At 40.7% G+C, this 26,659-nt stretch overlaps 3 protein-coding genes across 3 annotated transcripts in view; 1 reads left to right on the top strand and 2 right to left on the bottom strand.

Moving 5' to 3' along the window:
- The window catches only part of vangl1 (VANGL planar cell polarity protein 1), a 25,078-nt gene extending 22,886 nt beyond the window's left edge, over window positions 1–2,192 (top strand). Inside the window, exons 7-9 of the mRNA XM_077001637.1 lie at window positions 184–319; window positions 423–657; window positions 837–2,192. Of these exons, the coding sequence (XP_076857752.1) occupies window positions 184–319; window positions 423–657; window positions 837–1,097 (632 nt within the window). The 3' untranslated portion in view covers window positions 1,098–2,192. The remainder of the gene's footprint in view (window positions 1–183; window positions 320–422; window positions 658–836) is intronic.
- A 679-nt stretch (window positions 2,193–2,871) lies between these two features.
- On the bottom strand, window positions 2,872–9,583 carry casq2 (calsequestrin 2). Its single transcript, XM_077001638.1, is given in 13 exon segments — window positions 2,872–3,247; window positions 3,249–3,493; window positions 4,026–4,100; window positions 4,231–4,331; window positions 4,411–4,465; window positions 4,772–4,817; window positions 4,923–5,053; window positions 5,195–5,268; window positions 6,009–6,120; window positions 6,240–6,340; window positions 6,551–6,635; window positions 8,990–9,320; window positions 9,427–9,583. Coding segments are annotated over 12 exon segments (1,317 nt in total). The 5' UTR covers window positions 9,227–9,320; window positions 9,427–9,583; the 3' UTR covers window positions 2,872–3,192.
- A 953-nt stretch (window positions 9,584–10,536) lies between these two features.
- LOC143511567 (potassium voltage-gated channel subfamily E member 2-like) lies at window positions 10,537–12,389 on the bottom strand. The gene is made up of 2 exons (XM_077001164.1): window positions 12,207–12,389; window positions 10,537–11,292 (listed from the first exon to the last, which is right to left on the bottom strand). Exons 1-2 carry the CDS (start codon window positions 12,264–12,266, stop codon window positions 10,918–10,920), a joined length of 435 nt encoding a protein of 144 aa, XP_076857279.1. The 5' UTR covers window positions 12,267–12,389; the 3' UTR covers window positions 10,537–10,917.
- Window positions 12,390–26,659: the final 14,270 nt, after the last annotated feature.

Raw genomic sequence — 26,659 nt, 5'->3', positions numbered from 1 at the left:
GAGAAATTGACAAGATTTATTCCAGGGAATTAACATGTTATGTTTTTCTCTTCAGCCACAGTATATTCACCTTTGCTTATGCGTGCAGAAAAGGGTCCTTTTATCTTACCATGCTAAAGGCTGTCTAGTTAGAAAACACAGAGAACTTACAGTGTCCCACAATGCTGTTGGTCTTTCTGTCAGGTCCCAGCAGTGACGGTGCAGCCAGTCAGTCTAGAGCCAAGATGGCCGCAGCAGCCCGGCACAGAGACGCCACCCACAATGAGCTTTACTACGAGGAGGCCGACCACGAGAGGAGGGTTCGCAAGCGCCGTGCGAGGTATAAGCCCCGTCCCTGCGAGCAGATTCAGCCAATCACATGTTCCCAAAGCCATAAACCGCCGAAACCGGACAGCCGTTAAGGTTGTGTCTGCCGCTTCCAGGCTGGTGGTGGCAGTAGAGGAGGCTTTCACGCACGTGCGGCGTCTGCAGGAAGAGGAGAAGAAGAAGCCTCCCGGCGACGTGCTGGACCCACGTGAGGCGGCGCAGGCGGTCTTCCCGTCGATGGCTCGGGCGCTGCAGAAATACCTGCGTACCACACGACAGCAGCACTGCCACAGCATGGAGAGCATCCAGCAACACCTGGCCTTCTGCATCACACACAGCATGACGCCCAAGGTGCCTTCAGAGAACACACACACACACACACACACACACACACACACACACACACACACACACACACACACACACACACACACACACACACACACACACACACACACACTGTCTCCTAGCCTGCTCGAAGAGCTCAGTCTCTCGTCCTCAACCACAAATGTTTCGCTTCTCTCCGCCAGGCCTTTCTGGAAAGCTACCTGAGCGCGGGCCCCACCCTGCAGTACGGCAGCGAGGGCCCGCAGGCCCTGCAGTGGACGCTGGTGTGCGAGGCCTCCGTCACCAGCCCGCTACGAGACGGCACCGAGTTCCAGCTGAGGAACGCTGAGTTCAGCCTGGTGGTGAGCACCAAGACTCTCCCCCATCTCAAGCTCACAGAGCAGTACGTCCACCCCAAGTCACACAAGTTTGTGTTGCTGCTGCAGTCGGAGACGTCCATCTGACACAACGGGACCGCTCTTTGTTTTGTTTTGTTTTTGTTTGTTTGTTTGTCTTTTTTATGTTTTACAGATCACATTTTACAAATCACATATCACACACTGGACAAACTTTGATACACCGCAGTCTCTTCTTTTTGAGGAAAAGGACTGAAATAAGTATTGATGTTAAAAGGCTGTGACTAGTATTTGCAAGTGTGAGAGTGAATGTGTGTAAGTATTGGTATGTGAGTATTTGTGTGTGTTCAAGCAGTGTTTAAGAATGAACAGAAGCTCACTGCACATCGTGGGCGGAGTCAAGCAGACATGTAGAGGCAGGGCCGTGACACACGGGGCGTGTTGTGGTACACGTCACTGAACACGCCTGCCGGGTGAGAAGCACCAAGCTCTCGTTTCTGTGATCACTGTGGAAAAGCTTCAAACCACATCTGAAAACATGAGCCCAGGAGATGCTGCCAAACGCTTTTGATGGACCATGGTCTTCAGCAGCTCCACACAGGGTTGACGCCACTTTGACGGACTAACGCACTTTTCTACACCGCGTACACACTGTTTTGTACTTGGGCTCCGGGGTTCTTGATAGACGGTGGCAAGTGTAGATTTGGATTTTTTGGACGTAATGTGTGCGGTTCACATTCCCCTGTTGGCCTTCATGTTAGTGCTTAGTTGGGATTGTTGATTTTTCATGTTCACAAGGACCATTATGGCCAGAGTCTCTTCCTGCAAGTTTCTATAAGAATACATGCATTTTTTGTAATTTAGGGGTCTCTCTGACCACCCAACAATGACAGTGTATGTTTTGTATTTTTAACATTGATATTTGGATGTGTACATATTGGTGTATATATTTAATTTATGAGTGATACATGAGTATGTACAAACATTTTGTATGCCTCTGTTTGTATATATTTATATAAAGGTATCAGTAAGTTCTTTTGTATGTTAGCATAGATTTTTCCTTGTCATTTTTCTTGGAAGTCATTAATATGAAGTTATTCCAGATCCTCCTCAGTTAGCCCTGGCAATGACATTTCTGATCAAATGCATTTGACAAGTGCTTAAAGCAACCTTGTTTCCAATAAACTATATATCTCAGATGAACACGTTTAGATAACATGTTGTTTTTTTATATTACTGACTTCTCATAAGTATCAATAACATGTTTTATGAAGCAGATATATCAGCTGACATATTTTATATTTCTCAGTATGACTTTCCTTGTCCTTGAGTTCAAAGTGCAAGCATTTTGATGGAATAGATTTGATGGTATAGGTTTGCCTTATGCAGAGATTCTGTTGTTAAAGCCCATATATAACAACAAATAGAATATTCTCATAAAATATCTAGAAATAATTTCCCCAATATCTTCCCCAAAATACCAGTGACACTGTAATACGGCTAAATTCCTTTGTCCAAACTGAACATAGTGTGTGTGTTGACTATGAACATATTTTAAGAACATTTCTGTTAGGTTGTGTGGGAAGATTGTGATTGTGTGGAAATGTGTTGGGGTGTGTGGACACATGTTGGGGTGTGTGGAAACATGTTGGGGTGTGTGGAAATGTGTTGGGGTGTGTGGACACATGTTGGGGTGTGTGGAAATGTGTTGGGGTGTGGAAATGTGTTGGGGTGTGTGGAAATGTGTTTGTTGTATACAAATGATGTCAGTATTCATATTAATAGTATACATTTTTCCATGGCAATAGTTAAATCTTTAGAAGATTTAGCGAGAAATATCAGTAATTTGTTACATGTTTTAAATGAATGCATTTTAACTGACAAAAATACATAGATTTATTATCATGAACATAGTTGCCTTATCAAAACTTTTGACATTTGAATTTTGACATAATGAACTTAATATTTTCCATTACAGAATATATTGCTCTCAAAGAATTCTTAGACAGTATTTAAACAAAGACTCGGAAGAGCAGAACTATCCTGTAAAATGAATTGGGTCTGTCAGTTGTTAGACAGTATAAGGCTGTAATCAGTTTTGTCTATAAAACACATTTACACATTTCATTTAAGATGAAAGTTCACTGTTAATGATGTACAAAAAATGTACAAAATGATGCTTTTGTGGAGGTGCTCAGAGGCTCTAGCTGTTCCTGAGCAGTTCGTTTTTGGCTCCACACAATTCAAAGTCATCATCAGTCATCATCGTCGTCATCATCATCATCATCGTCGTCATCATCGTCGTCATCATCATCGTCATCGTCGTCGTCATCATCGTCGTCGTCATCATCGTCGTCGTCATCATCATCATCATCATCGTTGTCGTCGTCATCATCATCCTCTGTGTTTATATTCCCAGAAAGCACATCCTCTAGCCAGTCTTCCAGCTCATCAGCCGAGGGCAAATTCTCATCATCATCTATCTTCATCCACACACTGTCCGCCTGTTAAAGGGTCAGATGTCACACATCAAAACCCGATTCAACAGTATTCAACAAGCCACTGTTACTTTCAAAGTAATAATTTTAAAGTGATCTTTTGATAATAAACATCAAGTAGGTATTTACAGTCTGTGACCATGTTACATTTTTTGCATCAGGAACACTTTAATCTGACTTTAAGGCCTTTAATGTGTCTGAAGAATCAGAAGAACAGCAGAAGCTACAGTGAGTCATGGATTTTATGCCTGTCTTTATGTCACTGGGGTGTGTTTTCTTAACATAGAAGAACTTTGGGGCAGAAAAAGTACTTTAAAACTATAAAGTAGGCCGAATGTGAATATAAACCAGCCCAGGATGAATAGTTCTGAACATCAGATTGCTTAAGGGGAAGTAGACATTTATCACTCACGTTTTAATGAAGAACTATTGAGAATGCTTCTGTTTCAGTGTATAAGGTGAAGCTACTTGGTTTGGGGGGAAAGGATGTTAATAGTTCAGCCTTTTGTGGTGTGTAAGATGTTGCTGCCATACGTACATCTGTGACGTTAACTATTCCAATCTGAGGTCGGAAGAGGTCAACCTTAAAGGTCTTCTCCCAGTATGGAATTAGCTGAGAGAGGAGAGAGGAAAATGAAAAGAAGTGGTAAAAAATATATAATAAACAAAAATGGCTTCTTGGTCCTCTGCTGTCACAGCACTGTTGAATTAGTAAGCTGCCCTCTTCTTTCTGAGGTACTCACTAAAGGGAAGTCGTCAGGATCAATCCAGACAATACTCAGGTCAGGGTTCTGGGTGTTGTCCCTAGCAACCTCTTTCAGAACCTCTAAAAACTCGTAGCCATCTGAAAACAACATAAATAAGTTTAGTACATAAAAGTCCAAAACTGAGTGACATGTTTAGATGGTAAACGCTTGAGGTACCTGGGTCCTCCACTTCTGCAAAGGCAACAATGTGAATCCCATCAAGGTCGTCCTCCTGAACAGCAGAACATTTCAGGTAATATAGAACGTTATCCATATTAGAACTGTGAGTGTCCAACAACCAGTAGGAAAGTTGCACTTAGGGGTCTGCTCCACGTCATCCATGTCAGGGATACTTCTTGTATTGTGTGATATGACTGTGTGTATGAAATGGTGGGTGCTGTTTAGAGGTCATTTTACATTGACATTGCGCATGCCAGTGCTTGTTTTGTTGTAATCTCATACCTGGACCTACAATATGTACATTGCCTGCATTGCATGAAAAGGCATTAGGCTGAAGGAACTTGGAGACATTTCTCACCCAAGTTTCGAACATGTCCTCAGCTCTCAGTTTTCTCAGCGTTGCTCTACAGTGGTGAAACACAATTTAAAAATAAACAAAAAATGAACAAGTCTCCATATACCTGCAAAACCACTTTAATCATCCAGTAAACCACCCTCCCTTCAGTTACCTTCTGTGTTCGGTAACAAATGCTACAAGGTCCTCTTCAGTGTGGGGCCTGTCTGGAATTGTGACAGGTTCCTCCATGAAGGGCTCGTAGAAGTCTACCTCATTCATCTTTAGAGTCAACTCCTTAGCAACCTGAAATATGACAGTTTAAATGGTTTTTCTAAGTTTCCCTACAAAAGATACAATACTAATTTTGAAAGAAAGGGGACTGACTCAATGCCAACACAGGACCCTCGTATTGGGTGGACAGAGGAAGCATGATAAGGCACTCACAGATTTTTCAAAGGTTGCGAAAAATTTGACAAATGGCTGGAACTGCTCAGCTGCTTCTTGGAATTCCAGAAAATCTGAGAAGAGAAGAGAAGAGAAGAGAAGAGAAAATGAGAGAAGAGAAGAGAAGAGAAAATGAGAAGAGAAGAGAAGAAAATGAGAAGAGAAGAGAAGAGAAGAGAAAATGAGAAGAGAAGAGAAGAAAATGAGAAGAGAAAAGAAGAGAAGAGAAAATGAGAAAAGAGAAGATAAGAGAAGAGGAGAGAAGAGAAGAGAAGAGAAGAGAAAATGAGAAGAGAAGAGAAGAGAAAATGAGAAGAGAAGAGAAGAGAAGAAAATGAGAAGAGAAGAGAAAAGAAGAGAAGAGAAAATGAGAAAAGAGAAGATAAGAGAAGAGGAGAGAAGAGAAGAGAAGAGAAAATAAGGGAAGAGAATTCCACTTGGGAATGCAGGCCTAACAGGGGACCAGAGAGAAGGCCTTAAATAGCTGACCTCTCCCCCCTTGCTCTTTAGCTCACATGCCCAAGCGAGCAAGGCGGAGACAGACTGTGCTGAGAGGAGACGCCTCCCACAGGGAATCCTACAGTGTGAATCTAATGAGAGCTGCAGTTACAGTCATATGCAGTTACCTCTCTACCTCCACCTAAAGAAAATGTATTGTCTTCAGTGGATGGCTTCTGAATACATGTATCACAGTGTGTGTATGTGTGTGTCCAAATGAAAAGAGAAAAAGGAGTCCTTTCTTATTCTTAGTCATAACCTAGCTTTTTGATAATTGATTTCAGTTAAGCAAAAATCAACATTCACATATACTTACGTTCTGAATCTGGACTCTTGAAGTATCCAATGAGTCTGATGTCTTCTTCCATGCGATCGAAGGCTTGCAGCTCCAGAGCGTTATCGATGACCTCGACCGGATCCTCCAACACCTACGAAAGGAATTTGAACACCACTGTAGGTTCAATCTGCTCAACACGGAGCACCGATGTCTTTAAAACTTTGCAATGAAACAGTGGAATGAACAGCAAGAAGACAAGCAATGCTTTACATCCAGCAGGAACTCCACCAAGGTGTCTGCAGAGAGCAGTCCATCAAACTCAATCACACGGTCATCCTTAAAAATATACACACTTCCTTCTTCATATAGACCTGTAGAAAACACATAGCAGTATTAGTGGGCCATGCCGCTGTGTTTAATATCGCACAGTGGGTGAGTTATTACAGTTACAATACAATGCCACCCCCCCCCCCCTTCCATGTCTGCTAGAAGAGGTTCATCTTCCGGGCCACAGTATGGCCTTCCAACCATTTTAGAACTTTGACTGAATGCGTGAGACACTCAGGGCTTCTTTTTCTTACCGAGTTTCTTAGCGACTTTGGCGTCCTTTTCAGCATCGAGCATTCCAAAACCAATGTCCTTCTCTACCAAGACCTGAGCAGCCAACTGCAGCACAGACCAGAGAGACGCACATGAGCACACATAAGCACACATGAGCACACATGAGCACATGCTCTCTTCCTATTTGCTCAAAATTAGGAGGTCAAAAGAAGTAAAAAGTGGCAAAGCTACCATAAAAAAAACTTCATGCATTCTCATTCTCTTGTTCAGAAGCATATTTGCTTTAAGAGTCATCGACATATTTCTAGGCTATTCACAATGCACTCTCGAAGGCCCCTGGAAAATGTCATAGGTCAGTTAAATATACATCTTATCAAGTTCTGATTTTTAGTACAGTGAAACAATATTTATGATCTCTGTCCATGAATAGAAGATTTATGCAGCCTTTAAATAGGATCAAGCAAAGTTCATGTAAGATGATAAGATGAACAGTGGTGTATCCAAAGTGCACCTTAAAAATATCAAACCTAATTGAACAGGATCACATGCACTGTGATTCTTACAGAATACAAATCTTTCCAAACATCCAAGATGAAAATGATTAGATCCGCTTCAGACAGGTCAGCTTGGTTTGTTTACTGACTTCTTAGCCAAAATATATTTTTTATCTCAATGTGAATTTAACCAGGTTAAATAAATAAATAAATATATATATATATATATATATATATATATATATATATATATATATATATATATATATATATATATATATATATATAATGGGGTTATGATTCTCTGTAATCTGTTTCTGATCAACTCAAAAAACCTAAAGCGCGTATATATATATAGAGAGGAGAGAAGAGAAGAGAAGAGAAAATAAGGGAAGGTCAGCACAGTCTGAGCACACCTAAAGCGCGTATATATATATACGCGCTTTAGGTTTTTTGAGTTGATCAGAAACAGATTACAGAGAATCATAACCCCATTATATATATATATATATATATATATATATATATATATATATATATATATATATATATATATATTTATTTATTTATTTATTTATTTAACCTGGTATATATATATATATATATATATATATATATATATAGGGGCTTCAGATGGACGTCCTTCAGTGCTGCTCTAAAATTTCTGTGTGCAAAAAAATCACAATTTGGTTGCTAGGAGTGACATCCAGCCACCGAAGCATCTGCAACAAACATTTGGCAGGTGCTAAGAATAAAATTGAGTGCTCACTGCATTGCCTGGCTAGAATAGCAATTAAGAATAGAAGAGAGCCATGTAATTATAGCATTTTGTCTCAGTCTTGTCTCAGCATAGAGAGAAGCTCGTGAGGCTGGAAACAGGGGCGCTAATGGGACTACTGTGCTAATGGAGCTCTCTTGAAGTCTCAAGATGAGGTGATTGCACTGTACTACGTTTTTAGTATTGGGGGATTTGATGAGGACATTTTGTTATAAATAGCATACAACCCTATGCAAATAGCATATAACCCTGTGCATGATTACATAAACATCCTGTGAATGTATTGAGTGAGTAAATAGGTGTGGATTGAACACCTCTAGTGGAGTACTAGTTTTTGAGACTAGTGGAGTAGGCCTACTAGTTTTTGAGACCTTCTGAGGGGGTGATGGGTAAAATGACAGGTTGAAATGTGAGCTATAGGGTCATTTAAACCTGTTCAATTCATCAGGAGGAAGAGACTCCCATAATATCTCTTGAATAATAATGGAATACTAAGCTAGTCTTGGAAGTGTATCGGTTAATTTGGGTGCTGGAGTGAATTCATTTTCATGAATAATCTCAAAGACATCCACAATGTAGTTATTGGTGTGAGGGTAAACTGGCTTCACAGGGTATGGCATGTTTTAGTACTGGACGTAAAATAATATGAGTTTATGGCAGTGGGCCAATGGACCAGCAGTGGAACTCCAGTAGTGACCTTCACACACGCACGCACACACACACACACACACACACACACACACACACACACACACACACACACAGACACACACACACACACACACACACACACACACACGCACAAACACACTCCCACCTATGCTATATGTATGATGATCCCAGGGAGTAAAGCATGTCTAGTTGGTCATAACTGCACTGATGCGTACAAGGCTCCCAGAAAAAGAGACCTTTTGGATTTCAGACGAACTTTGCTTTTGCAACACTGCAGTTTTTCCCTGGATTCGCCTTCATGTATGCAATTACCTTAGACCACTTAAACATACATGTCCATATACAAATCCAAAATGTTTGAATGATTCTGATATTATATTTTCAGGTCCTCTTAGATTGTAATTTATTTCTGATCCTTTATTTAGATCTGATTTGCAGCTCTTATTTTACTAGTGAGGCCTGATGGCATAATACAGAATTGCAGGTGTGTACGTTCATGCATCCTTTTCTCTCACCTCCAGCACGAGCTCTGTCATTTGGAACTGTTTCTGTTGCTCCTTGCTGGCCGGCGCAGGGGCGTGGTACAGGAGACACATCATGTGATGGCCCTTGAGGGCCTTGCGGTAGTTCTTACTGTTGATGTCCAACACACGGTCCTTGCCATCATAACGAGGGAACTCTAGGCCCTTATTGGTCCAAGCCTGGCCGGCAAAGTTCAGGCACACCAGCAAAAAGAACCAGGCATTCCTCATGGTTCCCACCACTGACAGAGACACACTAATGACACTCCCACACACACAAACACTCCTTCACAGCAGCCTTCTTGGCGGGTCAGATGACACAGCCCTGGTAGGAAAGAACCAGAATCCACCAGAAAAATAAAAACAAAGCAAAAAACAAAACAAATAGTCAGCTCATGGTTCAAATATCCTCTTGGCTTCATGCACCTTACCAATGGTAAAGACGCTCTCCTCAGGCTGCCTCTCTCCCAGTCTCCCAAGATCCTCTGCCGCTCCTTGCTCTCACTACAACCTAGAGACAAAGCACTGGGCCACTGCTGTGCACGGTTGAGGGTGAGGGAGAGAGGGATACCTTACATAGCAGCGGCCCACTGTCTCTCTCCCTGGGCCCTTTTTTAGGAGCCCAGTTGTTTCAGGGCTAAAAATACTGTAGTCAAACAGCCAGGGCCAGGACGGCTGCTGAAGACTGTGTGCACAGAACAATCATTCATCATGATAGGAACAAAAGAGAATTTGATAAGGTTTCCCAAGTTTAATCTCCTTTGTATGACTGGAGAGTAATCAGTAAGTACACAAAGCTCCAGGAAAGAGTTATGCATGTGTTGAGTGTGTGCGTGCACACCGTGACAAAGCCCTGGTGTATCTCGGCATACTGTACTGTAACCAGATCCTGCTGTACTTAGGGGGGCAGTAATGTTTGGAAGAGAACCACGAATCTGAAAGAGCCAAATATCTGTTGTCTTTATATGTTAATTGTTCATATATTACACATTCAAATTTTGGGGGAAATTATCCCATTGAAGATAAAACATTATTAATAATTTTCCATTTCGGGCCATGGACAACTTCCTGTGTGTTGCCACTTATACAAATGCAGTGAGTTCAGCTTGAATTTCTGCCTGCATGAGCATGTACATAAGCATTTAAAGTGATGACGTGAATCCTTTAAGAGTCATTTCTGTTGGACAGCTGGCCAATTAGCTCCTTAATTGGGAAGAGCCAGAGATAGAGTATTTCCCTGTTAGATCTGGTGCCGTGACCCTGTCTATGACCCCTGGAGCCTGGACAAACCTGGAGTCTTTCTGAAGTGAGAGTGATTCCTCACAGGCACACTGGTGCAACTGCACAAGGACTTCTAAACCTGTTTGTACTCACACAGAAGCGGTATAGCTCTACTGTAGGGTTATTGCACATGTTTATTTATGCTGTCATTATCTGTAACCACATATACCAATTACTGGGGGATGCAATCATGGCGTTTTAATGTGATTTGAATTACACAGTTATAGATTATATATATATATATATATATATATATATATATATATATATATATAGACACAGTTATAGATTACACAGTTATAGATGAATATGTGCAGTAATCTTGAAGAAGAAGATTGAGGTTATTTCTATCTTAGCAGGCACAAGACGTGATATTCTTTGCTTGGCATTATCAGCTGGGGGTCAGAGTTGAAGCTACATGGTGACGTGTTTTCTATGACTGGGATGCTTTTAATTCTCAACTCTGCTTCAAATGCTATATGTTGCAGTATATACTTGGACGTTAAATTAAGGTACAATTACTACTAATAAACAGAAACAGGTAGCAACACAGACAAATGCACTGCAATGGATTAAAGGTCTTTATCATAAGTTGCATTTAAAGCTGACACTCGAAGCCCATCTGACTTCCCCAGGGTCTGTCAGGGTGAGCAAAGGCCATCAAAGGTCCTGTGGGTGGGGTTGGAGATGACAAAGCTCTGGTTGAAGGCTTGAATCGGCGGTTGCGAGTTCCACTCTCCCTCAATGTATTTGTGGTACGGGTCGTCTGAGTGCTCCCTGCGTTTCGACTTCACTGTGCTCACCAGGATGGCCACCACAATAAAGGCAAACATCCCCATCATCACCACCAAGTACCAGATGACGTTGCGGAAGTTCTCCTCAGCCAGTCGGGCGTCCAGGCTGCGTTCGCCCTGCGTTAAGTTCCTCTGCCAGTTGTCTAGGATGTCACTGAGCGTGTTTGACAGGGAGTCCTGCAGGTGCTGTGTCAGGTTGGACCAGTCAGATGGTTTTGTCATCTGAACACAGGACAAAAACAGTGGGGTCAAGATAATAATTTGCTTGCTGTGTAGCGACCGGCAAATTTGTAGCTTTCTCACAGGACGTCATTCAAAACATCATCATTAGTTTATATGTTTATGTGTCTCAGAAATCAGGTCTGTTTGTGACTCATCAGAAACTACTAAGCTATGAAAAATCTTTTTTAAAATTACCACTGCGTTTCAAATATTAAACCTCTAGCTGTATTTTTTTATTGTACATTAAAAGTTTTTCCACTGAACTATAGAGATTCCAAACTGTTGTGTGTAACAGTGAACCAGACTACCAGAGATATGATTTTCTTACTTCACAAACAATGCAAAGAAATCAAGCAAAACATATATGATCAAGCAAAACATGATACTATGATGAGAGAACTAAAACATTCACTGGGATAGTTGTTTGAAAAGGTCACTAACTGGGGTGACATATTTCTTTGTGTTCAATGTTGCACATTCTATATATAAATCATAACGCAATGTTGTAACGCAATTGTAATGTATTAGAAGTAGAGAGCTATAATACACTCCAGGTTTACTGATGCAAATTATATTGCGGAATAACTCTGATTTTGACTGTGACAGTTTAAAAATAAACAACATGTTCCTTTTTTTTAACAATGTGAATGTTTATTCCTGATGTTGCCTGATTAAACATCTAACCAGTTTGCTCCTCTAGAACTGCCAGCACTGTACAAGCTATTACGAAACAAAATTAACTATGAATATGATGCATATATTTAGTTACTCTTGGGTTTTGTGCAGGATTTAGTATTCACAAAACAAGGATATTTTCACAATGTCTCTTGTTTTCCCTGCACAACAGACATTAAAAGTGTTTTTCTAGCGACAGAAAATGAATACTGCTGGAGAGGAAATGGTGTCACACTTACATTAGCTTTAGTTCCAGTACTGGGCATATGAAGAAAATACAGTTTAGAGAGAGTTTCCATCCATCTGAGTAACTCAACAAGGTACCAGGAACAAATTCACACCCTTTTGTGAACACTGTGTGTGTGTGTGTGTGTGTGTGTGTGTGTGTGTGTGTTCACTACTCCCACTCTTCATATCAACCCATTTTGTTCCTGTGTAACTAATCTTTTACCTCAAGGACATCAGTTTTTCTCTCAGAACACATTGGTCCTAAATCACTACCCATTATGCTCGAGGCACAGGAATGAGCACTTATCCACATAACTATGCTCTCATGAGCTATAATAAGGTTCGGTGGGTTCACATAGCTGAGAAGTGCTCACCTGATTGAGCACAGCTATTTGAATCTCTCACCTTTTTTTCAAGGGCAAAACCTACAGTTAAATAATAACACAGCCAGCACTATTCTCACCACCAGATGGCATACGTTTAATTTCTTTAAGGCAACATGATTGACATGTAGGCTAATCCATACATTTTAGAGCCAGAAAGCACAACACATAGCTTGTAAATCAGGTACTAAAATGTGCTGGGAGCAAGAATATGAATCAGCAATTTTGCATCTTACAGTGTGAGGGCAGGTTGAACATATGTAGCACTCTGATTTAAAGGCCTAAACCTGGGTCAGCCAAGTTATTTGATTTAAACATGAGCTTGAAAGGCTGTATTAATTCTGTTTTTTAAGTCTATATTTTTCTTATGTGTGTGTCATGTTTGTGTGTGTGTGTGTGTGTGTGTGTGTGTGTGAGAGAGAGAGAGAGAGAGAGAGAGAGAGAGAGATGTTGTTCAAATACTTTAAATTTATATATAGAATTTTAATTTATACATTTTCATCATAAAACAACTTAAGAAGTGTCTGGGATGCCTTCAAATTTTCAATTCTTGACTTTTAAATAGAAAGTAAGCTGTATCTTGTGCAAATTTCTTTTGCCATTTTTACTTTTTTTCATGTATGGCATGACCACGAGGCTACTGTTCATACTGCAGATCTCTAGTATTTACTGCAGGGGGCAGTCTTGCGTTCATATGTCAGTGAGTTAACAGGTACCAAAAAAGACGCATCACATTTTTCTTAATGGTTCACTGCATTTTTCTTTCCACAACTTAACCTGGTGTATGTTGGATTGCTGCCCCTCACTGTTCATGTGCCCGTTTTACCAGCCCACAGAACAGGAGGGATTAGGGCGAGCATGTTTGCCAAAAGCAGTCCTTGAGAAAACAAAAGTATACATAAATTCCACTTATTAACAAATCATTCACCATATACTTGACAGACGAATTTACAGTACACTTGACAGGTTAAAGCTTAAGGCTGTTATAGCTTATTTTCAGGCCTGTCTAAAACAGGTTTTTCTGAACTGCCTGATTCCAAACATCTGTCCTACAGGACAGAGGGCTACTGCAGATCACCTCAGAGGCTATCAGACCACAACAGTGCTAAAGGCCATGCCCACTTCTCCACACTCTCTGTTAGTAATGTAAACCCAGACGTGCTCCATGCGGGAGGGCCAAATTTATCAGTTAATTGCAGAACTTGAGTCAAAAGTCAACAGTCATCAACAGTGATGTCCCTTCTGTCTCTGGGGAATAAATGTTCAAATGATTTGGCTAAGCTGAGAAATGTTGGCTAATGAAATAATGCCTTGATGTGGTTGTGGCATAGTTTTGACAAGTTCTGTGAGGGTTTTATGAAATCCCATAAACTGCATACTCCAAATCTAGACCTGCTGTGCAACCAAAATTCAAATGTTTTTATTGTTTTAGTAGAGCCTTAAGTGTATCTTCATGAATGTTTTCATTACTGCACTCATGTCATCTCTAAGCAGTTATTATAAAATCTGCTGGAAATAAACGTGGCTTTCTGTGATAAACAAATCAAGACAGGGACAAGGTTATAAGTGATCAGAAAGCTGCCCCATCCCACAAAAGCCACTGGGACTTCAAACTGCTCCAAAAATCTATTTATACTGGAGCAGGAATGCAGACAGTTTCCAAAGTCCACAGGGTCCTGTCCAAAAAACAAGCCCAAAACTCAAACTTGGGTGAGCAGCATAATCACTTAGGGTGGCTTGTTTGGACCAGGGCATCCCAGCATGTCGGTTTTATTTTCCTGGGTTTGGTGTGAGCTAGAGACCAGAAAGGAACTGAAGTGACAGTATATAGTAAAAGCTTCTATCAATTGAAATGTGCACAAAATGTAATATATCAGAAGTGGTACAGATTAGTGTTGGTATTGTGATCAACAGTATGGTAAATGCATAGACAAACTCCAAATACACTTAACCATAAAAGGCTTGTGAAGATGATAAACAGGTTTGTGTCCAGATCGGTATCTAGATCAGATCGTGTCCAGATCGGTATCAGTTGTTGAAGGTACTTTCATATACAACATCAAGAATATACATAGTAAATGATGCCGCCTGCATAAAACTCTGCTGATCCCAGTAGAACGTTCTTCCACATGAGACGAGTTTAGGGATTAGAGACTCTTCCAAATACAGGTGTCAATCTGCCAGACCCAGCAACGTCCTGGCTCAGCCTGGGAGATTTGATAGCTTTATAAATAGAGATTTTTAGCTTCTTATTTCAGTCCAACCCAGTTCTTTATTGATACATTCTGCTCTGGAATATTTTAATCTATCCATCCATCCATCCATTATCTGAACCGCTTAATCCCGCTAGTCGGGGTCACGGGGGGGCAATCTAAAGTCCCTATAATAGAAATATAAATGTCGATATTATAATGCAACATTAGTGCTCAGGGGGCACACTTTCTAATGGGTCTGGAGCCTAATCCCAGCAACCTAAAATCTGAACAAGGGTTATATATATACCATATTCCATACTTACCATGTCATACAAATACCATGAGTATGTACTACATGTAGACTTACCATATAGTGTAAATGTGTATAACTGAACTGAGATAATGCCTTGTAAGAATTTTTTGTTAAATGTAACTAACATAATTGTGTGTTGCTTCAGTTATGTGCAAACTTTGTTGTCCTGGGGTCATGGATCACATGCTAACAGAAGTCCTTCTAAATGAGTAAAACAGAAAACAAGATTTGTCGAAGGTTTGATTAAAGACGGGATGCAGCTAAGCAGCAGTGGTGATGTTTTACTGCAAGAAATAATGGAATAGTGAAACATTAACTACAACAACCAAATGCCCACCCTGTAAATTGTGGTTTGTACTGCAGGACACAAAGCAAGAGTTTAACATTCAGGTTAAATGGATGCAAGATGGGTTTTGTAGTCCATCAGAGGACATTAATACGATTATAAAGCATTTGCAAAGGCTGCTCTCTTTTCAATTAAAAACATGAGTAAGAGTAGTGAATTCTGATGTACTGAAAATGAATTGAGGTGAGGATTGAAGTAGGTAATTAAGTGTAGCTATGGGGACAGAGCATTTATTAAGGTCAAAAACACTCTGCAGAGTGAAAGCCGTATTCGAGTGAGTGACAATCGAACCATCAGTCAGCTCCACCCCTTTTGCTCAGGCTCCGCCTCATAGTCTTGACAGTATCCTGTCAGTGTTGACAGTTTTCTGCTGTTTTATCTTTATGTTCTTCCATTATGTCAGCCATTCTCAACCTATACAGACCACAGAACACAGCTGTCATAATCTAATACCAGATCTATTATCAGATTTAATGCTCTACTAAAGAACAATAATCTACAACATGTCAAAACAAATACATAAAGGACTTGATGTGTAACTGCTATTCAAAGGAAAAAAAATGCAGGGAATCCCATGATGCACTGGGGAGTGTCCTGTTGTCCTGTATCAACACCATAGCAACAGGGCCACAAACAGTAACCATTACTCCACCTGGGTGTTTCCCTGTACAGTGTCTTTCTGTACAGTGGGACCAGAAAAAACCTTAGAATCTTTACAAACTACAGCTTTAGGTAATACATATAACATCATGATGTTATAACGTTTCTTTCAGGAGTGATGTGGTTTAGAAATAATATCCAGTTGTTAGCTGGATATTATTAATACACATTAATAAATGAGCAGATAAAGTTGAGGATGGCCTTTGTTAAGCACATCTGTAAGACTGCTTTAAATAGTGACACCCAATAAGATCAACCATGCTGAGTCTGTTGGTTGAGGGTGTAAGCAATTTTTGGTTTTGGGGAGAATACAGATTTATGTATTAGTAGGAGGGGTTGGTGTCATTCTGTAGAAATTAACTACTCAGGTGTGTGTGGGTTGTATAAAATACATCAAATGTATGATATATCTGTAAATATGTATTTGCATATACATACCTGGTCATGGGTTCCAGCTCTCCTTCATTGTAAAGCAGATGGTCTTAGTCATGCACAGCGACAGAACTAATTTTCCCTGTTATGTTTGCTGAAGAGGCCTTTCATACAACCATCTTGAATTTTTGTGTTTCTAATGACAGAGTACAGGTCATTTTCACTATTTCCCTTAAAGAATTGGTTGTAGTGACAACCATCAGGATGCAAAGACAGCTTAAGTGTTCTTTAACAATTCAGATACACCTGCATTATTGCCTGTAGGTGGATGTTTCTTTGACAGTGCATCCTCCGTCTGGTGGTGGTGCCGTCCACATGGACACTTGGTATTTGCTGCGCTTTTCTACTCCATGTGTTGTCTGTTTTGGTTATGTGCCACACCACCCACAGGATCGAGCTTCATTTGCGACGTGACTTGCGAGTCGTTATCTCATGTTGGCATCGTGTTGGCATGACCAACTGTCAGTTGCTAATGTTATGTTGGCTTCCTTTAGTTGTGGTTAGTGCATGCTTGTGTTCAGTGTCACAGCCTTCATTTCATTAAACTCTTCAACTGAAGACATTAATTTGTGCCCTCACCTGCGGTCTCCGTATGACGGTGGTTCCATCCATATGGCCTTTTGTTTATGTTTTATTCTTTTGTTCATGTTTTGGTTATATGCTACACCCCACACAGATGGTTCATGGTGAGTCTCATTCACAATGTCACCTGTGCTCTGTTGTTGCTTACTAAGCCCTTTCTGTGGGCATGACGTCATGTCGGTCACTCATGTTACGTTGGATTTCTTTAGACCTTGTTTATGTTTCTTTCCATTAAACTCTTCAGTCTGAGAATCAGGTTTACTTGCTTGGGTTCCTGCATGTTCCATGCCTATCACAGTCTTAATACCAGAGGTTGTTGTTTGCTGAACACACAAAGTTAAATGAATTTAAGGGCTCATCCACACAGTCAAAACATCAATTTAAATTTTTTAAACAAATTATCTCTAAACACCCCAGTAGTGAGCGGGCTACGGCGTAGCTGCCCTGTGCCTGGTTACATTCTACTTAATAACGTGGCCAATAAATTTAAGTGTCAGCTATGTGCCAAAACAAGATTGTGTGTTACCATTAGCAAAGATCCTTCATTATTGAAGATTTAAGTGGGAAAAATAAGCCTTTTAATATTTGACTTCCTGGCATGTTACAGACTCTCTAGGTTTTTACTGTTTTAATTTTAAGTGTTGAAACAGGCTTAGCAGACTTGTGAGATACCAGGCTGGGAGGATTGATTCATTTGTCCACTAACTGCAGTGGTCCAGGGGGGCTCTGTGTCCCTCTCAACCCCGGGGAAGCGGACTGTGGATTTTGCTGCCCTTCGTGTTTTCACATTCTCTTTCAGACATTCTTTAAATGTCATCAAGGTGCCTTACCAGAGAAAGAGAGAGAGAGAGAGAGAGAGAGAGAGAGAGAGAGAGAGAGGGAGAGAGAGAGAGAAGATGGAATTTTCCGCTGACACACAAAGAGCAACTAATCTAATATCTCAACAAATCTCAGATGTGCCATTCCTACTGTACCCCACCCACCTCTCACTCTCTCTCGTTCTCTCTCTAACACACACACATACACATTTGCCCTTTTAACGTGAAAACACCTGAACAAGCATTCTGTACAACCCTTTGGGAAGGTTACAGCTCACGAGAAGTGGGAATGAAGACAGACCACAGGAGTCAGCTGAAGGGAATGTAAGAAAGAAGCAAAACATGCAGTCAGGTGGGTATGAGCAATACAGCAACACACGCCTCAGGCCAAAATGCCTGGAAATGTTACACAAACTGCACATATGAATATTGAAATTATGTAATTCACGTTTGTTTGCTAAAATGCCACTCAGAACAGAAGCTTGTGCTAGCAAGCAAATGTATTACCTTCTTTGTTATGTAACATGACAGCTCATATTCTCATATCAAATCAAATCATAACATACCAATACATTAACAGTCACTGTAGCCATGCACTTTGAAGACCTACATGATCTTCTTTTCTCAAGGGTAATATATTGTTTAAATATGAGCCACTACATTCCTATTACTGAAATCTGCATACAGAAGAGCATTGCAGTGATGGAAACTGCTTAATTGCACAAAGCAATCTTTAATTCATCCTGGTAGTGTTGTTGAAATTTTCCACATGCTTTTTATTCTCATCCTTCTCGACCTGAGTGCGGCCTTTGATACCATTTGTCACACCACCCTTCTCAATAGGCTATATTCCATCAGTTTACGTCATATCGTACTCAAATGGTTTAAATCTTACCTCTCTGGCCGCACTCAGGTCATCCAGGTTAAATCATACATATCCCAGCCTTCCTCTGTTACGTCAGGTGTGCCCCAGGGCTCTGTCCTGGGCCCCCTTCTTTTCATTATCTACCTCCTTCCCCTTGGCAATATCTTCCGTAAATATAATATCAGTTTTCATTGCTATGCGGATGACACCCAGCTCTACATCTCCAGTAAACCGTCCCCCAGCCTCCAGACTTCCACCCTCACAGACTGCTTAGCAGAAATAAAATCCTGGTTTACTACAAATTTCCTTAAACTAAACAGTGATAAAACTGAGGTTCTTCTCATAGGTACAAAAGCATCACTATCCAAAGTTAACAGTTTTTCCTTAATCATCGATAACTGTTCAGTTTCCCCTTCCCCTCAGGTTAAGAGTCTGGGTGTCATTCTCAACAGCACTCTATCATTTCAATCACACATCAATAACATAACCCGGTCTGCTTATTTCCACCTTCGGCATTCAGCCACTCTGCTCCCCGACTCTGGAACTCACTACCACCTGTACTCCGGAATACAGACTCACTCACAAAATTTAAATCCAGACTCAAAACTCATCTGTTTAAAATTGCATTTTCTTTATAAAACTTCCTCTGTCTTGATTGGAATATTTTATTTTATTTAGTTTTATCTTTAATGTTTATTTCCTTTGTCTAATTTTATTATTGTCTTTTATTGTACGGTGTCCTTGGGTGCTAGAAAAGCGCCATTAAACAAAATGCATTATTATTATTATTATTATTATTAAGTGCAAGTAATCCACAGCTCCGTATCATAAAGGTTTTAATTAGTGTCACTGTGGTAAACATAAACATGTGTACACAGCGGGACGAAAGTCAGACAACGGACAAAGACACTGAAATGGACACACACCTAAACACACGAACACAGAGCAGACACGTAACATTAACGAGACAAGGAACAGGTGATACAAACAACGACGATGAACACACACACATATGCCAAAGCACACGCATAAACACAGGCACATGTGGACACATGCATAAACACAGGCACACGTGGACACACGCATAAACACTGGCACACATGGGCACACGCATAAACACAGGCACACGTGGACAAACACATAAACACAGGCACACGTGGGCACACGCATAAACACAAGCACACGTAGACACACGCATAAACACGCATACAGACACGCCCGAGGGAGGCGTCAGAAGCTGTATCATGGTAACTAAGTATAGCAACTTTATGAAGAATATTGAACATACAGTAACATTGTGATGAAGGTAATAATTAATAAGTTTTCATTAATGATTGATTATTAGTTTTCTCACATAAATGACAAATGCAGTATCACAAGGTCAATGTTCATGTTGTATAATTCTCTCTGTTGTGTTTGCTTTGGTACATACATGTAGGAACCTGTTCCTTCACAGGAGGGCTAGATACAGCGACAACTAGCCCCGGATCAACAGTCAGAAAATGGCCTCTTTATGTCCTTTCCCGATCATATGGTTTGCAAAACATTTCAGAATTAGCTTCAATAGCAACGATTTATCGATGGATGCCTGATATTTCTAATATTTATAATATTCTGTGGTAACATTTATTCTTTAATGTACCATTTTCTGTAAAGTGTACACATGTGTTCTGTATTCTTAATAGTAGCCTGTAACCAAAAGGAAAAAGTGATTCACATTAACACATCACACATTCTAATGGGCTAGTTTGGTTACCGCGACTGCCCTGATCATAAGAGTGTGACTGTTAAGTCTTGTGATGACTTGCTTGCCTTTCCTCTATTGGCCACTGTAACTAAAGAAGTAGATTAGTAACCTGAAGCTCAACTCTCACTGCATGTTTGATTAGACTCTCCTGTGCAAATACTAACCCTATCCTTCAGTCAACTGCAACTGAAAGGTGCATTTGAAGATCAAATTACAGTCCTGCCGTACTGCCTCATGCTTTGAACATGTGACCATTATTTAACAAAATGATGAATCACCACTGAAAAAGTTACTTTAATATCTCTAACACAGAAGACAACATGAAGTAGTGAAAATATATGGTGGTGGATTCTGAGTTAATGACCAGATAATACTAAGTTCTGACACCGATAATATAAAAGCAATGAGAGGTTTGGTGTATTAGCACATATATGCATGAACAATCATAATAAGTACAGTACTTTTCCACCAACTTTTCCACATTTCTGACCCCTCCCCTCCCACTGCTCCTCCCAGCTAAGATAAGTTTGCAGCATTCTGGCTGTTGATCTTTCAGTATATTTCCAACCCTGAAGGTGCCAGCCATACACAAAGGAGATGCATGACAGCAATACTAAGGCAGCTGTAATGTTTGCTGCTTTCCTATTGGCTGTTGAAAAAATCACTCCTTAAATTAACATGATTAGACTGACAAACAAACATCCCATGACAGACGATGAGTCAAGGTCATTGGGTTTGGGGAAAAGCTGACATGCCTTTATGACCTCAAGATTAGGACGTGTGGTTTTGTCAGTAGCACATTTAGGATGGTAATGGCACTGTACTGCTTGCCATGTAAGCAATAGCAAGTGAAATTCTCTCAAAATGGAAAGTAACACACCTATGGCATCATGACACCACAGCAACCAGCCTACCCTTTAGCCAAAGGTATCATTTCAATTTTGTCTGTTTTATCAGTACAATGAGACCCTCAAACCACTCTCTTCTTATTGAAGACCCTTTGACACCTAAGACTTCCCTTACCCTAACCCTAGCATTTTAAACACAAGTACAAATGGATTTCCAGTGAACTCCAGAACTTTACACTGAACATTTTAGATGAAGCTTCAGTGTGATTAGAAGGCTTGTGCACTTATGGCTGTTCCTCATCTGATCTACTCTGGTAACGTCCAACGTCCAGACCAGCTGGTGACTGCAGCTTCCTGACTTTCTTCCCTCACACTGCCTCATTATCTTAGACGTCCATAGCCTGCTGAATCCCACAACTGCTCACGAATCCTTTTCACTTTCAGATGGTTCTCTGTGGAATGATTGTTTTATGACGGGAATCTTTGGCCATTGTTGCTGCAAATCCACCAGCTGCCCTTATGAAATTCGGGGAATGACTGGAATCCATGTATGGGTTCGGCAGGAAGGGCAGAGTTGGTAGGGGCCATGTGGAGTTGTGGAAGTCACTCGCTGTGACCAGCAGGCTTATCTTCTGTCCTGCCTGTTTTGGTGATCTCTCTACACTCCTGTCTGTCTGATTCTGGCAGGATTACATTACTTCACTATTAATCACTAACCATTAAACAAACATGTCTTTAATATATTGCTGTTTTTATCGTTTGGCACATGTCAGATGATGAGTCACATATACTCACATATACTAATAATAGTTCTACTTCTATGTTTTGTGCAGGGGGATTACAAAATTATGTATGACATTTACAGTATCAGAGATCAGGGTGAAGTAAGCACATAGACTCTTTAGGCACAACTTAATAAAATTATCTAATACAAATACACAACACTGAAAGAAATGTTTACATGTTTGTGTGATTGTTACAGTCTCTGAACTGCTTAGGAGAGTGACCCATGAGAGAGCCTCTCCCACAGTTCCACACACACACTTTCTGGGCTCACCTCAGCTATGCAACAAATACATTATTTTGTCATCACACTGAATCTAGCGTCTGTTTGTCATTGCAATGAAAGAGGCACAGTGCCAGATCAGATGCTCTGAAATATGATTAATTAGCCTGGCACACTTACATGTGAATGTTTGTTTAGGAGTGACAGTGCAGCATTGTTTTTGCTGAAGGCAGATGCAAGACCAGACTAGCAGAGCTGCCACCCAGTGAAGCACGTATACTTACCGAATCATCCACTCATGCATGTACATATGCTCATGCATGTACATATATCATCCAAATATCAACAACATTTCACAAAATGTATCCCGCTTTGTTCAGAAATACCCTTGATTCTTTCAGCATAATGGTCTGAGCTTTAGACAGTGGAAGTTGGCCCACTGTAAGAAGGGGTGAGGGTTTAATGACCAAAAACTCAAACTGTCTAGTAATGTTGTCAAGCATGAAATCATGACCAATTGTGGGAAAAGTGCACTCTCTCAAGGGTTGAATGCCACTACTACCTGAAAAATGTATCCTGTATCTTAGAGGCTTTATAGTACTTGTACAGCAATGCATAATGTGTAGACCACCAGAACCAGAATCCAATTCAGTTTTCATTTAACTACTCAAGAAACAAACTCACTTCTCTCAAAAGACATCACTGTCTAATAGTTTTGATGGTCAGGGCTCTGATTATGGGAGTTAGTACATTGCATCCAGTTTTGTGCAAAAATAAAATTTCATAAAATGTTTTATGTTGAGGATTAGATAGGGCTGTCGCGGTGTAAGAATTTCCACTGCGGTAAATTAACAGGGCTCCACACCGCGATATGCGGTATTATCGCCATTTTTGTTGTTTTCACAAACATATCCTGATTTAAGTGCTATTATAAACACGTTTTTATTGCAGTTGTTATTAAGAATATTATATTTTTATAACAAAGCCGACACAGTTGTAGGACAAATTAAACAGTCCTTATTGTTAAATGCAGAGCACGTAAGGCTAATGACGCGCAATAAGAACGCTCCTTTACTCTTTCATGGAAACAAAGTCCAGCTTATAGCCTACGATTGATCTGCGCTGTGCAAAGAAGGCAAAAAAACTTGAGCACATGAGATCAGAATTCGTTTAAAAAAAAGAAGAAAAACGAAACCCTTCCTTTAGTAATAAAGTCTAGGTTTAGTCCGGCGTTATCATGTCCTTGTTACGTGCTAGGAAACCAACATGTTCACCTTATGTGGTTTCAGAGAGGATCTAAGTGGGGTAACAATGTTTCCGGCAGCACTAAAAACTCTCTCTGGTGGTGTGCTCGTTGCACAAATACACATGTACTTGCGGGACACTTTAGAAAGCAGAGGAAATCTAACCTGGTTGTCGCGCCACCAGGCGATGGGATCTGCGTTAGGGCTCGTGCAGGTAGCTCGAGCTCGGCATGTGCGCGAGCTCTCTTAGTTTCCCCGTTTCACAGCAACCTTTCGCGCACAGATTTTGCATATTGCCTCGTCTAAATTGTCCGGCTCTCTCTTTTCATTCGGTTGAAAGCCGAAATGCTCCCAAACTGGCGAAGTCACATTTGGTTTTGCGACCAGAGTAGCCGCAATTGTTTCCATAAAAAGGCCACTCAGAAGCAACGGATACGAACGTTTTTAAATAGTAATTAACATCCACCGCACACGCAGCGAAGTGGCTTACGTGTAAAACAAGAAGAACCTTGTGGAAAAAAAGAAAACACGAACATCGCGGTGTGACGGTTGCTTGGAATTCCCTGCGGTTGGCAGGTGAATATCGCGGTATTACAATATCGCGGTTATTGCGACAGCCCTAGGATTAGATGGAGATGAAGCTCTTTCAATTTTATTCGAATAATAGAGACATTGGCCTAAAAAAACAGAAATCAGAATACCTTAAATATTTACTAAAATGTAACTTTAGTTAAGAGTATTTTTACTTAAACAAGCAAATATTATATATAGCACAATTACAAAACTGTGTGCATATATATTAGTGAAAGTAGTTAATTGTTCACTGACCCTTACTGACTTAAAGGAAACATTAAAGGTAATCAGCACCCCTCGTTAGCAAGATGACCATTAACAGTCCAGAAATTCCTTTATTTGTCACCGAAACGACCTTGTCTTTGACTTAAAATGCAAATACTTAATCAACCAAGGTAGCATGTCTACTCTGTGGGTATTTTGAGAATTGAAATGCAAAAAGCCATTTCTATATTCAGTGTGCCATGGAATCGGCTATCTCATAGTATGGAAATAAAGGAGGGGAGGAAAGTAGGTGAATTGTGTCTTGCAGATACTGGATGAGTGCTGGATGTTGAATATAGCTGCTGCTTCTTGCTGGTTGTCTGAGTCCACAATGAACAAAGGGCAGCCCACTGCACCGTTCTGACGGCCAGTACTTTTCCACTGTCTGAAATAGCAGCACCCACCCATGAGCAGAGAGGGTGTGTGTGTGTGAGAGAGAGAGAGAGAGAGAGAGAGAGAGAGAGAGAGAGAGAGAGAGAGAGAGAGAGAGAGAGAGAGAGAGAGAGAGAGAGAGAGAGAGAGGGGGAGTGTGACAGGGAGAACAAGTGAGAGAGCAAAGGGAGTGAGAATATGTCAGAGAAACTTGAGTTAAATGGTAAATGCAGTAAGCAGGACTGAAGCAGCACAGACCTGCACAAGAACATTGGCCCTCTGCGTGGCGACATCCGGCTGGTCTAATATACGGTGGGGATTAGAACAACTGGGTTGTATGGACACAGTTAGAAACATCTGCGCAAGCCATCAAAGAATTTGGGGTCAGGTTACCAGCAGCAGATTAGTATAGTGATAAAGTATAGTGAGTTATTGGTGCCCTCCAAATCAACACAAATCACTTCAAGTGATATACCACAAAAGAATGGAAGATTATAGAGTAATCTATGAGATTAAGTCTTACTAATGCCCAGATCTGTATCTCAGTGCAACAAATCATGAGTTAATGCACTTTTTTTGCACTTTTTCAGACACTTCTTCTTAGTGCTCATTTATATGGATTGGAGACATGGGCCATGGCACATGTACACATAGCATTTGGCATTATTCAACCTAATGTTGCATACAGTCCACATCACAATAATCCCTATGTGATTATCCAAGGATGGTTGTTTTAACACACTCTTCCTAGATTAACACCACACAATAGAACTACCTATTTATTCTTCCCCTCTCCAGCAAGGTACACATGCTTTGAGATTTTCAGTAAAGAAACCGAAAACAACACTGGTAAAGTCTGTGCACGGAGCTTTTGGGTAGTCCAAGGAAATAATCTGTATTTGGAGGTTATGAGCGGAGGGACAACCCGCACAAGCATTTACAAGTGTAAGACCTTTCACTCACTCAAGCTTCATTATGCCTTCCATCACAGAGCAACATGAAAGCTATCAGTGGAAATGTACTGGGTTGGAGATTGACAGGCACAGAGAAACAAAAGGAAGAGTGGGTGTGGCTAAACAAAAATGCACGCAGGAATGGGAATGCAAAGACCAAGGACAGAATGTGTGTGGCAAATGAAGAACTGAAAGAAAATGCCATAGTACTGTTCCACGAAGACAAAACAGGCTAAAAATAATCAGAACTTGTGCCATCCTGAAGGTTTGTCAGCAGGAACACTACATCTGTACAAGTATGTGATATGAAGTCCAGCCTTTCCATTTACCTACACCCGGATAAGAGAAACGTGAATGTGATGAGAACCGATTTAATACAATAATGACCTTAACAAATGTCAGCTGAGCACAGAAAGCCTTTAAAAGTTGTAGGTAAAGTTTTCCATTTGGTCATAGATTAACCTGCACCGAATAAACCTGATCTGCTTATCTCATCTCCAACTCACTCAACCTGCAAGTGAAGCCAACCTATAAAAAGTTAGGGATAAAGTTAGGGATATTTGGCTTTTGGGTAAAAATTATGCAAAAAGTCAACACTGGTGGGTATATAACCCTTGAGCATCAACTAGATCTCGACGACGACCTCTCATGCTGTTCACAGGTCGTCTTAGTGTCTGCTGAGGCATGGCCGCCCAGAGATTATTATCGAGGTTCTGGGGTACAGAGTCAGGAGCCTCTACACGACACCTCGGCTCATCCCACAGGTTTTCTATGGGATTGAGGTCTGGAGAAAGTGCAGTCCACTCCGTTTGAGGTACCCCAGTGTCCAGCAGCCATTCCCTAATGATGCGACCTCAATGAGC

The sequence above is a fragment of the Brachyhypopomus gauderio genome, chromosome 4 (genome assembly GCF_052324685.1).
Source record: "Brachyhypopomus gauderio isolate BG-103 chromosome 4, BGAUD_0.2, whole genome shotgun sequence".
Classification (NCBI taxonomy): domain Eukaryota; kingdom Metazoa; phylum Chordata; class Actinopteri; order Gymnotiformes; family Hypopomidae; genus Brachyhypopomus; species Brachyhypopomus gauderio.
Note: the sequence above shows the minus strand (reverse complement) of the source record. Positions and strands in the feature narration are given on the sequence as shown.